General features: G+C 41.4%; 1 protein-coding gene across 8 annotated transcripts in view; it reads left to right on the top strand.

The window, feature by feature from the left end:
• WDR27 (WD repeat domain 27) overlaps positions 1-12,226 on the top strand; it is a 189,414-nt gene extending 177,188 nt beyond the window's left edge. For 7 of the 8 annotated variants that reach the window (XM_073337965.1, XM_073337962.1, XM_073337963.1 and 4 more), the window contains one exon: positions 3,303-6,331. In XM_073337965.1, coding sequence (XP_073194066.1) covers positions 3,303-3,350 — 48 coding nt within the window. In that variant the 3' untranslated portion in view covers positions 3,351-6,331. Of the gene's footprint in view, positions 1-3,302; positions 6,332-7,258; positions 7,414-11,308 lie in introns of those variants that run through there. The other variant, XR_012158137.1, reaches the window with a different exon arrangement.
• Positions 12,227-16,945: the final 4,719 nt, after the last annotated feature.

Here is a 16,945-nt window from a genome sequence, read left to right as displayed (position 1 = left end):
AAGAGTTCAGTCTCCATACCCATTCCATCCTTGGCCTGTCTGCTGAGACTGCCAATGTGGTTGCCAATTGTGAATTGGGACTTTGTCTACACTGGTAACTGGAGTGAGGCTACCAAACTCAATGTATATAGGCTGCAGTAAAGAGGACAGGTGGTAACATCTTTTGCTCTCTTCCAACGTGGATTGGATTCAAACTAGTGAGCAGTGTCTCCAGATCCCCTTTCCAGTTCTTGTGTCAGCCAGTCCCTGCCTACCAGTTGTGCTAATGTACACCAGCTGAGTGGAAATGCCATTTAAATGCCAGTTTTGAGGTAGTTTGCGTAAATTAATTCTCTTATGAGAATAAACCAGATCTCAATCAAACGTGACTCATGAATACAGACTCCTGATCTCGCTCCAACCCTGTACATTCTTTTTCCAGCCCTGTACAAATCTTCTTTCAGCTGCTGGCTCAAACTTGGCAGCTTTGTAGTAAATAGTGTTGCATTTTTAGTCATTGTTTATGAAACTATAAGGATTACATGGTGTGGGAGGTCAGGGAGGTGGGAAGGGGAGTGCACACATGGAAAAATAATTTTCTTGTTGACATTTGGAAATGCCTGCAGAAGCTTAGACCAGCAATACTTTTTTTTATCTAACCTGCACAAAATTAAGCCTCACTGGGGAATTTGGAGAACTAGTCTCTAATTCTTTTAAGATCATTCACGTGCTGGGATGAAATTCTCTGTCACTGGCTTGTCATATCCTTCAGCAATGGAATGTAAAACTGGAAAACAGCTCAGTTGCATGGCAGACTCAGCCTAAAGGACTTTTTTTCCCAGCCCTGTGTTTGCAAATAAACCATTTTGCTGCATAAGTAAACATCAGTGTTGATTGAAAGAAACTGTTGGAATTTCAAAATCTTTTTACTCTCAAAAGCTCTGTGGTTTTTGTCAATGAAAATAGAGGAGGTTTATAGAAAGAGTGTCAACTCTTTGAAACTGATCAATCCTTCCAGTTTAGGTATACCCTGCAAAATTATTCTAAAACTGTATTATGATGTTTCTTGTTTATTGCCTTTGAATAATTCAATATCAAGCTCAGTCAGTTTGACATTTTTGTGTAGCTGCTGGCCTTGAAAGTGAAACTGGTCTCTTTCTGGTTCATACATCATCACCAGCAATAAGAATTCTTCAGTTAGATTCTATTCTACTGAATGGTTAACTTAATCCTATCTCAAACACCTGGAGCTAAGTTGGTTCTGCAGTGCTGACAAGAGTAAATTATAATAATAGCATATTGTGTTATTGTCCTACATCATATAGCACTATACTATTATCACATTCATTACCATAGTACCTAAGAGCCCCAGTTATGGCACATAAGGAGCAGGACACCATTGTGCTAGGCACTGGACAAAGAACACAAAACAAAAAGATACTCCCTGCCCCAAAGAGCATATAATCTAAGTGTAAAACAAGAAATAACAGATGACTACAGACAGATGGAGAACAGTGAGACATATTGGTCAATGCCATAGGCAGTAAGAAAAGGAGGACTTGTGGCACCTTAGAGACTAACACATTTATTTGAGCATGAGCTTTCGTGAGCTACAGCTCACTTCATCGGATGCATGAAAGCTTATGCTCAAATAAGTTGGTTAGTCTCTAAGGTGCCACAAGTCCTCCTGTTCTTTTTGAGGATACAGACTAACACGGCTGCTACTCTGAAACCTGCCATAGGCAGTGGTATGCATTATGTGTATTAAAAAAATCATGAGATCTCTGCCCTGAGGATTTTACAATTTATATTCAACATATTACAACATGGGAGGGTAAGAGGATATGTGGGAGGAAGAGGGCTAGAACGAACAGATAGTTTATATTACTTGTCATCGTTCCAACATTCAGATACAGAAGTAGAGAGGGAACCAATGGAGACATTCAGAAGGCTGTTGGAGTGACAGGTAAAGCATATGATTTTAGAAGCAACATGCTGCATAGGTTTAAATGGTGTGGTGTGTTTTGAGGTTGCAGCAGTGAAGATGACAGCAGATTAGGGCAGTAGGCATGGAGACAAGGGAAGATTTTGGCCATGTTATATAGGAAGACATAATAAGATTGAGCAATAGACAGTAAGAAAGAGAAGGAGAGATTGAGGTCAAAGGACAACAAAGATGTGAACCAGGATGACAAGAATAGTGAAATTATTGATAATGGTTGAAGAGGAAGAGAGAAGTGAGGATTTCCAGAGATGTTTTATGTTCGCCGTGTTTGGTTTGACATTTCATGGAGATGCAATAGAGAGTAGGTCATAGATGAGGAAACTAACAGAAGAAGGCATGGGTGTAGAATAGATAAGGGAGTCTTTAGTGTAGAGGTGGTGGTTGAAATCATGATAGCGGAAAAGGATGCTGAAGAACAGGGAGAAGAGAAGACAACCAAAGTTAGAGCCTTGAGCCATGTCACTTGTCCAACCATAAGACAATAGTGACCTTGGTGAGAGCAATCTTGATGGATTGCTTAGAGCACAAGCTACAGTGCAGATTATAGACTATTAGATTTTTGTTATTCAAATCAGCAGATATGACTCTGGATACACACCCGGTGTAGATCTCTTGAATACCAGGTGCCATTTGTACATCACTTTTCTGACCACAGCTGCGTTTCAAGGTTCTGTTTATGCAATTGTAGAATGTGCCGTGTACTCTGGTTTTATTACCAAGGAGAGGATGATAGTGAGGAATAAATATATATAAATATAGAGCTCTTAAATGCACATCTGTTAAAGTATCTTTTCTGTAAAAAAAAAAAAAAAAAGTTTGTTCCTTTTTTAGTGTTCTTTCACCTAGAGGAAATCTTTATACTGCATTTAACACCAGTGAAAATTAGTTCATGTGCAAAACGTTCATTTGTACCTTTATTAATACTGAGTGCTTTCCTTTGTCATTTGTTACAGCTTTTTCATTCACTCACCACTTTTAGTATTTCACAGCCACACCCCCTACCTGTTTGATTTTTCTGCATGGTTTAACTATATATAATTTGGTTTTCCAACTGTTCATGTGGTAACTGATTTTGCACCAAACTTGAAAATAGCCAATTGGGAAAAAATCCAAATAAAAATGGAATTTTCAGACTAGCTTGGATTAATTAAACCTGTATCTTAAACTGTTTTAAAAATGAATTCTGGACCTCTAGCTATTGGAGTAGCTTAAATACTTCCTAAATTTATTTAATTCATGTCACTGCTCATCTAAGCAAACTTCACTCACTGAAAAGAACTCCATTGAAACCATGTGTTCTTTTCTTTTTGAACTACAGCTCACCACAGCCACCTTGGATGGCAAACTCCAGTTGTTTCTACCTTGATGCTTGCCAGCCTGTGGAACACTGGCCCTGGTGCTCTGGAAATAACAGCTTGCTGAGAGAAAGGAGATTGGCAACTGTGCAAGCCGCAAAATACTCCGTTTTAAACTACAGTTTTTCAGATGATTTTTACCTTCTGTAAGTTCATCAAACTGTGCTCACAACTTTATTACTCTGTAGAAATAATGTCACTTACATTGGAAAAATAAGGAAAAGATACAGAGTGGTACAATTGTACTCATTCAGGCCCCAGTACAGCAAAGGCTTAAGGATTGATGTCAATGGGGTACTCAGATGCTTAAAGTTAGTCCCTTATCTGTAGATTGGTGACACGGTTAAAAGAGAAAGTGATCCAGTTTTAAAGCTAAAATATAAAATATAAAAGCTGCCTATAACTAAAGACTTGAAATGGTCTTAAAAAAAGAGTGAGTTCCCCATTCTTCATGAAATGATATTAGGAGTCATGTTGGTCCCTTATATATATGTATGCAACTCCCATGAGGTTAATGGAAGTAATTTGGGTATAGCAGAATTTGGTCCTCATTACTGAGACAATCTGATTCACATCCATTTAATTGCATTCTGTTATCCCTTGTATAGCATTCTGTTAAGTTGTTAGGGGTGGGGAAAAGACTTCTATTTTAAAGGTTTTGTCTTAACAAAGCTAACTTGATATTTTAGTTTGGTAATTTACTTATGTTTACTTTTATTGTGACAGTCGGGGTATGCCCCATTTCTAGAAATAGAACATTTGAAAAGTATTGAAGTAGAAAATTAGTTCTGGGAGAAAGCTTTTGGGGTTGTTTTTTTGTTTTGGTTTGGCTTGTTTTTTTTTACAATTTCTAGCTATCTTTGCCCTAATCTTTGAAAATTGTGATGTTGGATATTGTTTTGAATAATAAACTGGTGTTCGAATCATTCATCATCTCTGTCTGTTTAAAAATGGGGAACATCTAAGACTGCGGGCCTATGTTTATCTGAGCTGTGTGATGCTGAGAAAACTTTACCCTTTTATATGGATTGTGGTGTCAAGCCAACCAAACTTATCAGGACAAAGGATCATTCAGGCTTATAAAACTCCTTTACTCTTGTCAGCTCACTTGTCTTTAGCTGGCCAATTACATACAGCTGAACTTGCCTCTCAGACCTTTTCCTACCTTTTCATTAGGGGCCACAAGGGAAAAAACTTGGGATTTCTACACTGCCTACACAGATTAATAAAACTCAGCAATATAACAGATGCACCCTTTTACAGGGATCTTTTTCAGTACCGTAAGAGAATTGAATTAAAAAAGTGGATGACACCCCCTTGGTGTTATGCACGAAGCTTATGTTCATTTAGTATAAGAAGGTTGATGTTTTAATTACACAAAAGTCTAGATTCATTTAAGGTTTCTAGAATCCATTAATTCTGTGCTCTTGCATATAAGCTTTAGCGGCTTCTTGCAGAGCTAAGCCATACACTTACTGTAGGCTAGATTCTGACACCCTTACTCTCTCAAGTAGTCTTACTGAAGTCAACAGGACTGCTTGTGGAATAAAGTGCTATTCATCATGATTTAGAGTATCGAATTGGGCCCTATGTTATCTCACATTATAAATGCAATAGTATATTGTAGGCTGCTGGACCTGATCACCAGCCTAGGACAAACAATTGGCCAAGCCCAATTCCATTTGTATCCCTTTCCTTGGGGCTCAGTTTGTTCTTCAACACACAAATACAAGGAAACGTGGAACAATAACAAGAAGCAACAGTCCTGTTCTTGACAGAAATTGTGGGTCCCTCTGGTAGCTTAAGGGGCTTGTCCTCTGCCAGCTTGTCCTCTTGCAGCCTTCTGCTGTAGCCACAGGAGAATATACTCTCAGCTCTCTCTGGAGCTAGGGACCTCACTTATATCTGCCAGCTGGGAATCAAACCCAATCACTAGATACTTTCCATCTGGGCTGGCTGATTCCCAGCACCTAGCTTCTCTCTAGAACAGTGCTGGCTGATCCCTGGATCTCCTGGCCCTAAAAGTGACAGACAGCCCTGTTATATACGTAACGATGTGTACAGTGGGCTTGGTTCGTTCCAGGGTCTACCAAAGATGACATTAACCGAGGTTCTAGCTGTGGAAACTCCAGGAGGGGATGAAATTCCATTGGCACAAAGGAGCTACAATCTCCCCTCTACTGGAGGAGCCATAGCTTGCCCATACAGCTCAGAAGGTTGGTGCTTCTATTTAGGAAGAGTACATGGTAAGGGCAGGCAAGGAGTGCTCTAATTCGGTGGCTTCTGGATGTGGAACTTCTTCAGAGTTTTCTGTTGCTACTTAAAACTGACTCACGTAGCAAATACTGTTAGGGTTGTCTTCTTCATTACCTAGAATAAATCTCCCTGTTGTGCAAGGATTCTCAATGGCACAGAGCCTTCCTGCACTAACTTTTCTGAATCCAGCATAGAACAGATAAAAGGGTTACCAAAATTTTTCAATATAGGCAAAGCAATTATTTTTCCCTTGCCTTGTTCTCAGAAATGGTTGAACTAATTTGGCTGAATTCCTCAGCCTGAGGCAGGCATCCAGCATGCAAAATTTCAGCCCACACAGTTAAAGTTTGGTAAATTTATAAACACCTGAAAACAAGGCCTTTATAATAGGATGTGTCAGTCAACCTTAATAATGGGCAGCACTGGCAAACTATCCCACAAGTGGGAATATGCAGAGGACATGCAAAGGAGAAATGAAGATTACTTACTTGTAACTGGAGTTCTTTGTTGGGGACTCTGCATACTCACGCTCCCTGCCCTCCTTACCTGCTCCTTGTGGAGTCCTAATTCTGTAGTTTGGTAGGTTTCAGAGTACTAACTGTATTAGTCTGTATTGTATGGCAACTTCCAACTTATCTGTATGTGTATATATATCTTCTTACTGTATGTTCCATTCTATGCATCCAATGAAGTGGGCTGTAGCCCACAAAAACTTATGCTCTAATAAATTAATCTCTAAGGTGCCATTAGTACTCCTGTTCTTTTTGTAGTTTGGTAATCCACTTTAGCGGTTGAAAGGACCTGTGCCAACTCCCCTTCTATGGCAATGCCCCTTGAGCATGCTCAAGCACTGTGGCAGGTAGGAAGGAGAGGGGTAAGGTGCTCCTAAGGGGCACTACTACTAGAAGGTTCCACAGTTCTGCTGCACCCAGTTGGCACATTCCATGGGTGTGAGTATGCAGAGTCCATCTCAAAGAACTCCAGTTACAAGCAAGTTCCGCTGAATGCCACAGAGGTCCTCTGTTGTTCAGCATCTTTTACATATTTTGGTCTTGGTCTTGCAATTGGATCCACATGGGCAGACCCTTCTTCCTGAATGGCTGTCCAAGTGCACATGATTGTGCACATGATTTGGAACTAATTCTGATCCTACTTACACCATTAGTTCAGTGGAATTGCACCTATGTATATGAGCTCAGAAACAAGTCATTAGGTTTCAATCCTGTTCCTGTTGAATTCAGGGGGCGATTGATATAATGACAGCTGCGTGGGCCCTGAATATCATTATAATATGTTCCATATAACTGATGTCTTAAACCAAGAAAGACACACACAAGGCCACATGACAGCCTGGCATTTGTTCTTCATAAAAAATAACAGTGCTCCTCTTATGCTGTCCTTTGGCTATAACAACAAGTAGGGAGCCAAAGGGAAAGTGCACAGCTATAGTTAGTCTACTTACAGTAATATTGCCAACTATACATTACAGGATCTTTCTTTTCACCCTCTGATAAGAATGCCTGATTTTTAAATATGGCGACTTTCATGTTCTGGTGTGGTTTTGTAGTAAAATAAAATATTTTAAAAGGATTATTCTGGATCCTCTAAATATTAATAGTTATAATTTTTTGTTCTTTACGTTTTACTTTATACTTTTTTTTAGTTCTTCCAAGCACATGGGGACCTGATGGTTTGTCTCTTGACTCCAGTGCCAAATGTCATGGCCACCATCTTTCCAGTTGAGGAGGATTAGGTGCAATTCCTTTTGGAGGACATCAGTCTTGCACCTCAACTGGCTGGAGGAATTGCTGTGAAATAGTAATAGTCTATTATTTATTATTTGCATTACCATAGCACCTAGATGCCATAATCATGGACCAGAACTCTACTGTGGTACTGTAAAAACAGAACAAAAAGATGTTCCCGGCCCCAGAGAGATTACAGTCTAAGTATAGGACGGTCCACAACAGATGGACCCAGACAGACCAATGGGTCAGTAAAAGGTAACAATGAGACAATATTGGTTAGCAAAAGAGGCAGTGGTCTCAGCACACCAACACCTTAACCATTGTCTGGTGTTTTGTAGGCGTCACAGAAAAGAAGAGTTTTAAGAATATAAGAACAGCCATACTTGGTCAGACCAAAGGTCCATCTAGCCCAGTATCCTGTCTTCCGACAGTGGCCAGTGCCAGGTGTTTCAGAGGGAATGAACAAAACAGGTAATCATCAAGTGATCCATTCCCTGTCACCCATTCCCAGCTTTTGGCAAACAGAGGCTAGGGACATCTCAAAGGGATTTGAAGGATGATAATGCTGTAGTCTTTATGGACTACAGCACAGATGTGGTTCAATGATTCTTCAAAGGACAATAAGAGATCTAATATTGGTCATGTGCTCTTTTTTTTTTGGTCAGGTGACCCATGGGTACTCCTACAACAGGGATTACACCTAGGGAGTTATGTATTACAACAAAGTGTCATGCCAACTGCTGCACATCAGTGTTAAATCACTAAATATTCGACATGAATATCTTGTATTTACTAGAAACAGATATTTCAGTCAGCAAGGTGAAGTTTAACTGTAGGTCATTTTTGCAGGTTTGCCTCATTTTTCATGCAAGTCATTTGTTGCTAAGGAGAAGATGCTTAACCCCACACCTGCACTTACTTGGCAGTGGGGGAAGGCAGGGGTGGTGGTCGGTTATTGGTTGTTTTAAGGAATACACTGCTGCTCTGAATGAGAGGTTGCTGTGAGACCATCAGATAATCTGGAGTATTTTGGTAAGATGATGGTTCAGAAGAATGGAGCAGCTCAGTCCCATGCTGACTTGACACATGGGCCATGTCTTCACTGCCAAAAAAGGTGGGGTTTTTTACAGTGGGATAATGAACATGCATTAGTTATTTCACTGTAAAATCCTAGTGATTCTGTAGTTTTTACCTCTGTGTAGTTAGAAATAGTGTTTCCATAGGCAAGGGGTATAGTATTGACCTTGCCTAGCTACATCACGGTAAAAGCTAATAGCAAGTTGTCCCCACTAGGGCTTTGCTAACACACGTTAGTTATCCTGCTGTAAAAAAACCCACCACCACCTGTTCTGGGCAGTGAAAACATGGCCTTGGGAACAAATCCTGTTTGCCTGACTCAGCTGCTAACTGCAGTGAGGCTCTGCACATGAGAAAAACAACTAGGATTTGGCCCTTAAACTGGACACATTAGTTAGCATCCAGCAGTTAATCTCAGGTCAGTTTGGCACCCGTGTGACGCTGTCAAGGCTGATTCCCCACAATGGCACTTCGAGTGCAGATGATAGGGGCCCGCAAGGATTCTAAAAATTAGTACTGGCCACTCTAGGCTTGTATTAAGCTCCCAAAGTTACAGCTTCTCTCTGACTTTGGATGGGTAGATTCTGCCACCACTCAATGCAAAACCCCTTGGAAACCAGGAAGGCACACCTGGGAATTCCTTCTTGTGGGGTACCCTCAAGCCATTTCACCCCCCCTCTCTCCCCGGGGAAGAGCTGAGAAAGGAAACAAAGGAAATTAGCTGTTTCCCCTAGCTAATTAAACAACATATGCCCAAACCTCTTAGGACTCCAAAAATCCAATTCTGTTCTTAAAAAAGGTAAATTTTATTAAAAACAAAAAGAAAGAAAATACATCTGTAATTTAGGCTTTTGCTAGATTTAAAAAAACCACTTACAAAAATTAATCATCAAGAATACCCTTCTTGAGGTCCAGCTTAAAGGTTACAAGCAAAATAAAAAGCATTTGGGGTTAGCACAGAGGAGTCCACAAGCCAATAAGAAATAAACAGAAATAAACCTAATCGTGCCTTTCTAGACATTTTCTAGTTTATGAGTAGCTTTTAGGTATGATCTGATGATTCCTTCACCCACTTCCCTGGTCCTTCTCGCATGAACAGAGAGCAACAATACCCGAAGTCCAAAGGTGCAAACAATTCGATGTTTATTGGGGTGAACTTCCAGCAAGCATGATTCCAGTTTCCTTCCTTAGTATCCTCCTTCCCAGCTCTGACACCACAGAGCCTTACACCTGTGTCCCTGTTCCCATTCCTACCCTTAGCCAAACATGATTCCAATTTTCTTACCCCCATTCCCTGTTTCCATCTCCCTTACCCCCATGCCCACGCCCATGCCCACCCCCACCCACTCACTTCCTCATTGACTACAGATTATATAGTAAAACTTGAGTTCTGCTTAGCTATACCTTAACCAATCATTTTCCTGAAATTTAACTAACCAATTCTAACATATTGTAACATGATTATGTAACCAATTATATCCCACCACCTTAATTAGTTTACACCCAGCAAAATTAATTATACAGCAGACAGGAACAATCACAGAACCAGACAGAGATTATACAGACAAACAACAGCAAAGTGGGAACTATAATGACAAGACAATACAGAAGTGAGGGTTTCACATCCCAGCTATTGATAAGTGAGTTCTTGCCAGACAGGATGCTATCAAACTAAGTTTCCTTTTACATTTTCTAGGCACTTCCCTTTCTCTGGAGGTGATAGGAATACAATCCTGTCCTGATAGTGCCTAACAGCCCAATAGCACCTTATTTCAATGTGACTAGTTTGGGATGTGAGGAGGTGACCGGTTGCTTCCCAGCTTATGGCTGCCTCTGCTGCTTAGCTAAAGGCCTGAGCCTAAGAACAGGACCACAAACTGTCACAGTAAGAGAAGGCCCTTACACCGGCAGACAGTGATTTCTTAAAGTATAGGCCTTTACAGACAGGCCTGAATATCTATATCCTAACAATACCTGACAAAAAGCTTGTTACAGCATAGTCCCAGCCCTGTCTCTGCTCTGTCCCCTCGCTCCGAAGAACCACAACACACAGGCAAAGTGACGTTTTTTCCCAATTTTAAAAAGTTCTAGCTGTCCCATTGGCTCTTTTGGTCAGGTGCCCATTCCTTTCCTTTTACCTGTGGACTTTTTAACCCTTTACAGGCAAAGCAAGTAGAGAACAGCTACTAAGAGGGATTTTCTAGCTAACTGGCTGGCTGGGTGTCCATAAAAGGGAGCTACCTCCTTCCTTCATTTATGATAAGAGTTATTCCTGCTTTACACTAGTATTAGTGACGAAAATCAGATCCCTGATATTTTTCAAATGCCAGCTAATCCAGCTGCCCCAACAGCACAGTTTGTGCTGTGTTTATTCACTCTCATGGGATTTGCCGTTTACAGAATGGATGAGGAAGAAATAGATTTCTGTTTTCTTCTCAGAGGTGGCATTTTCTCTGTTGCTGGATATTTGTGAGCCTTCCATTAAACGGTAACAACATTCTACCACAAAGGCAGGCAATTCCAGCAGAGCTGCTTCCAGGCTCCCAATTGCTCTTTCTCTCATTAGCCATAGCAAATGTGGAGAGCTAGCAATATTCTTCCAAATATTTCCCAGAACAGTTGAATTAATAGAAGAAAAGAATTACCACAATTCGTCAAGAACACAGAAAATGCTTCATTCTTCTACTTGTGCGTTTCTGAAGTGAACATTGCTTCCATTGTTTCAGACTGCAGAGGAGCCATTTAATAACAATAAAAATGAAGTGTGAGGGTGAACCTGATTTTGCTGTGTCTTGTATTATTTTTAAAACAATGCAGGATTTCCATGTTCTGAACATTATTAGCCTTCAGTTGTTGTTAATTCAACTATTTTCTTCTTTGTCAATCAGGCTCTTGCACGGAAAAATATGTGCCGGGTCAACCTGATTCCATACAGCCATGATTGAACTTAATGGGATTTTTGCCTGCCCCCTATGCTGCTCAGACTGGGCAAAGCTGGAGGCTTTCCACACAAAATGCCAACATCGTATATTGGGCAAAAAGTGGAACAACTTAATTTGTAACACAGATGTTTACGGTTGCTCTGGTCTACAGACTACTGGGGTCTTTGTCTGCAGCCGGCCTCCTATGATTTTCAGACACGTCACCAGAATGCCGCAAGATGTTCTGGCGAATGCTGTTCTCTGGGTGGCTTGTAACATCTGGGATAAAATTCCACCTACCAAGGGTTGGAGGCAGCTCAGAGGCAGACCCCCGTACTACATGGATACATTAAATCTGTTCTGACATTGGACTTTCAGTCTGTTAAGCCCTTGTGGCTGCACAGGACCAGACCAGATGGTGAACAATTGCTACAGCCAACCGTTCGGCTAAACATTGAAGAAGAGGAAGAAGTATAAGGCTCAAGCAATCTGAACCCAGTTCTGCACTTAAGTGGAAGACTCTCCCATGAGGCCAAAGCCATGTTGTCTATTCTGTTTTTTTAGTCACAATGAGGTGAAGAGGGGAAAATGGATTAAATATGGCCCCAGGCATAGGGTTAGCTAGTGGATTGGTTCAACACTTTCCATTCATTTCTGGGTCTGCAAGCCCCTCCCAGAGCCTGCTTATAACTAGAGCTGCAAAAAGTAAAGGTGCTTAATAATATGGTTGAAATCCATGAGATGCAGAGAGCTGCCAAAATATTTTGATTGAATGCTTTTTGCTTTCGCAGGGCAGCACCTGCCCCTTAACGTGCCATTTAAGCTCTCCTTTTGGAAGACAAAAATTCTTGCATGAAGCTTCCACTTCCACAATGCTCAGAGGTGTCTCATTTCACGAGTGTGTGGGCCTAGCTTGGACTCACAGGCAGCTACCAGTTGCTGGGCAGAAACTGTTGACTCCTGGCTATGTTTGTTGCTTGGCTGACCTAAAAAGCCACATCCCATGGGAGGATGTTGGTGTCAGGTGGTAATGGCTCTAGAAAGGCGCTGAAAGTATTCTTGGCATAACTCCAAAACCTTTTAGATAGAGTTACTCTGGAGGAAGTTTAGCCCAGTCCTCCACAACTGTAGATAAAAAGGCAAACTGGGAAAAGGAAATAGCTGCACAAACTAATGAAATCTACTCCAGCATTGGTGATTTTATGCTACGAAAGTGCAGTCAGAAAAAAATTGAGGTCCCCCCACAGCTGCAGTCTCCTTGAATAGTGCTCTACATTGTGGTATGTTTCTCTGTTCCATCTTCCCTCACACCCATGAAGTCATACCAATGTGTGTATCTCAGAGGACTTAAATAAATGGACCAAACACAATATAAACGTTGTAACAGGAGGATCTAGTTAATATGGATGATCACCTTCTGTCCTCACAAAGCATTACATTTAAGGTGTCTGTTTAGTTATCTAAAGTCTTTTTTGGTCTATACTGCACTATGAATTCATTATACTAAAGGCCATTGAACTGTCTAGAAAATGGTATGTGTATTGTAAGAGGTTTGTAAAATGTCATTTGAAGCTTCATTCGTTTGTCACTCTGGCAAAGTATGTAATTTATCATGCTTGTTTGTCAGCCTTTTGAACTCTTGTATTTTCCAGGCTGCTAGCTTGTATCTTAATTACAATAAGGATAATTACTTCATTTTCAGCACCCCCTTAAGAGCTCTGTACCATCAGGATAAAATAAGATTCATATGGAACCCAAAATGGTAATGTCAAAAATAAATTTTGGGTGGAGGTGACTGGAAATCTAAGGCACTTCTTTTAAAAGCGAGGCAAGAAAGACTGAGACAGATGTCAAGGATGAGGGAGCTTCCCCAACTGCCATCATAAAGTATGTGTGTACACACACACACAATCATCTGGCGGGCAAGCTGGATAATGTTTTAAAGTTAATAGATACCCGAGTTGGATTTGAGCTAATGTACAGACATTGCGGTGTATATTTAATGTAATTAATTAATTAAATAATATAGCAACTATAAAAAAGTAATTAGGCAGGAGATTAACCCTCTCCTCTGGGCAAAAACCATGCAGGAAGGTTAGAGATTTCCTGTTGTATAGTTTTCTGCAAATTCTTCCATTATAGGTTGCCAAATCTTGTACAAGAAGCAAGGGATTTGATCCCCAAGCTCCACAGATCCCCTCTGTTTCCCTAGGGACGTAAGGTCCCCTCCTTTCCTGTGCATCCTCAGCACCCTTAAAATTAGATCAGTTATTTTTAGGTGCATAAATATGAGTTTAGGTGTCTAATATTAGCCATCTAAATTTGAACCTTTTGAGCCAGTTTACCATCCCAATGTCACTCACTGTGTCAGAGGCAGAACTGGGGCTAGAATTCGAGAGTACGTAGTTGTAGTTCCCTATTCTCACTACTGGAGACACCCATCCTTCTTTGTATCACTCATCCTTTCTCTGGCAGGTGGAGAAGCTTGGATGTTGGAAAGAAAAAGGTGTTTGTATTGAAAGGATAATTATAATGGAATGAATTGTTTATAAACAGCTCAAATGTCTCCTTGAACTCTTCAATAACATTCTGTAGGAAAAAAGTCTTAAAATTAAAATCTGTATTTAAAAGCAGGGTTGGAAGAAAGAATATTGTTATCTCTGGGCCCTTCCCCTCACCTGTCTCCTTCTTATTCTCTCAGCCATTCCCCTTGGTGAGTGCCTGCTTCTGCTTCTTCAATTTTCCTTTTATTGGAAAAAGGACAGGAAAAAGGCTGATTCCCCACACTGGCACTTTGAGTGCAGATGATAGGGGCCTGCAAGGATTCTAAAAATTAGTACTGGCCACTCTAGGCTTGTATTAAGCTCCCAAAGTTACAGCTTCTCTCTGACCTTGGATGGGTAGATTCTGCCACCACTCAATGCAAAACCCCTTGGAAACCAGGAAGGCACACTTGGGAATTCCTTCTTGTGGGGTACCCTCAAGCCATCTCACCCCCTCTCTCTCCCCGGGGAAGAGCTGAGAAAGGAAACAAAGGAAATTAGCTGTTTCCCCCAGCTAATTAAACAACATATGCCCAAACCTTTAAGACTCCAAAAATCCAGTCCTTTATTGGAAAAAGGCTAATGGGGGAGCAAACGGACATGATGAAGCATCTGTTGGAGCTGCAGGAAAGCCAACAAGAGCACAGACCGCCGCTGTATCCTCTGTATAACCTCATACCCTCCTCCTCAATTTCCATATCTGCCTCACCTAGATGTCCAAGAACGGGGGAGGGGCGGGAGGCTCCAGGCACCCAGCCACTCCGCTCCAGACTGACAACATGTACCCGAAACCACCCGTAACAATGTTTTTGCCCCATCAGGCATTCGGCGCTTAACCCAGAATCCCAATGGGCAGCGGAGACTGCGGGAACTGTGGGATAGCTACCCACAGTGCACCGCTCTGTAAGTCGATGCTAGCCATGGTAGTGAGGACACACTCCGCCGACTTAATGCGCTTAGTGGGGACCTATGCAATTAACTGTATAAAATCTATTTCTAAAAATCTACTTCTATAAAATCAATCTAATTTTGTAATGTAGACATACCGTAGGACTCCACCCTTGCAGGTCACCTATTGTGAGGTCACCTCACCTCAGGCAATGGAAGTGTGTGGAAATTCCAAGCTTACAGCCAAATTCTTTGTAAAACCAGGTTCTCATTTGAAGATAGAGAACAAAGATTTTAAACAAAACAAAATATAATTTTCTGACCGTATCTAGATTTTACTTTTCTCAACAGCTAATCAGTTTGGCTATCATAGTTACAGTAACAGTAAGCAATGCTAAAATAAATGTATCTTCAGATAGAAATGCTTGAGTCTGGCCTGCTTTATCTGACCCAGCAGCATGGCAACATCCACCCTCCTCTGTTAAGTGTCCCAGCGAACCCCTCTCGTGTGCTGGAGAGGATCTTTCCTTTTTCTCTACCTCAGTCTCTTTCTAAAAAAAGAACCCTCCTTCCAAAAGGGGCTGGTGGCAATCCATTAACTATGGCTTTTGTGGACTCCAGAGATTTTTCCTGAGGAGGACAACCTGCATTCCCGCAGTTGATTTTCTTAACATATTTCCCAATACCCCAAACCAGCTCAGTCAGGTCTGGGCAAATTCCAGTCTGGGCTATCAAAAGTGAACAGGCTCAAAGTAATGGGTGTTCCACTGATTGGATGGTTGGGCTGTTGTGTCTCAATAGCCATACTCATAACCAGGAAAGGTATTTTCTTCTCATAGAGGGCTTTGTTTGTCTGAGTAGTTCTGCTCCCTTTACCCTCTCTTTGTCTATGTGTATTAGAATAGAAACATGTATCTGTTACCATTTACTAAATATATTTTAGATGTGTAACAGCACAGGTGCCCAGAAAATGAAAATCTCTTCCCATGAAAAATTCAGCAAAAAAATAAAAACACTCTTGAAAATCAATACTGCAACATTTTTCATAGGAAGCGGTTTCCATAAAAAATCCATTTCAGGAGAAACTACATGGGGGGCTTTTTGTGTAACTTGCTGGCTGCCCACCTTGTGAACAGGGTGTTCAGCTGCCTGGCTGAGTGTTTTCCTGAGCTTCCTGGGATCCAGGAAGGTGGCTTGCTGGGGAGCTAGAAGCCCAGGAACACCAGGGGAATGGACTAACTGGGGAGTGGCCTGCCAGAGACTGTGGGAACCCAAGGAGCCTGAAAGTCAGGATGCTGAGGAGCCTGGGAACTGACTAGTTGGGGAGTGGCCACTAGGCTCCCCAGTAGCCCAGCAGGCAGGCTGGTGCAGAGCTGGGGAGCCTGTAAATGTTTAGAGCCTGGGAGCTTTACATCAAGTTGCCAGCCAGGCAGGCTGTTAAGGAGGTAGGTGGGAGAGCTAGCAAGACCTCAGAGAGGTTCTATCAGAAACTGCCTGGTTTTCACCACAAGTTTTGATTGAATTGATACATTCCTGTGGAAGCTTTCGATTTGTGTCAAATCAGCATTTTCTGATGGAAAATTGTACTGGTGGAAAATTGCAACCCAGCTGTAGTGACCTATCATTACATCTCAACAAACTCAAGAAATGTGTAGACCTTCTTTCAGAGGGGCCGAGCACCTACACCATGCCTTCACTTCAAAATGAGAGTGGTGGCTGCTCAGCAATTCTGATAATCCCGCCCAGATGGGAATCATGCAAATTGCAACTCTAGCTCCTCAGAGCAACAAACTACCCAAACAAAGCTTCTGCCCTAGCTCCTATCTAACACGCACATTTGCTGTTCTAACCAGTGCATTATCTCCTTTTCCAGTGGTGTTTTAATAACTTGTCAAAAACTTGAAGAACTGGACATTCACAGGTTAGGATCCAGTCAGTCCCTTTTTACTTGAATGTGGTATTTTGAAGGATGAGGAAAAGATTGCATTCTTCACATTTTATGCCACATAAATCATTGTCTGTTAAATGATTTTCCATTTTTTAATAAAATGCTGCAATCACAAGATGAGGTTATGACTAGACTTGTTGGCAGAAACCCAACACGAGTATATTCGGATTTCTTCCTGGTGCACAATAATCATACAGGACCTTAGGGTGAGTTCAGAAACAGACT

This window comes from Lepidochelys kempii, chromosome 3 (genome assembly GCF_965140265.1).
Source record: "Lepidochelys kempii isolate rLepKem1 chromosome 3, rLepKem1.hap2, whole genome shotgun sequence".
NCBI classification, from domain to species: Eukaryota; Metazoa; Chordata; order Testudines; family Cheloniidae; genus Lepidochelys; species Lepidochelys kempii.
Note: the sequence above shows the minus strand (reverse complement) of the source record. Positions and strands in the feature narration are given on the sequence as shown.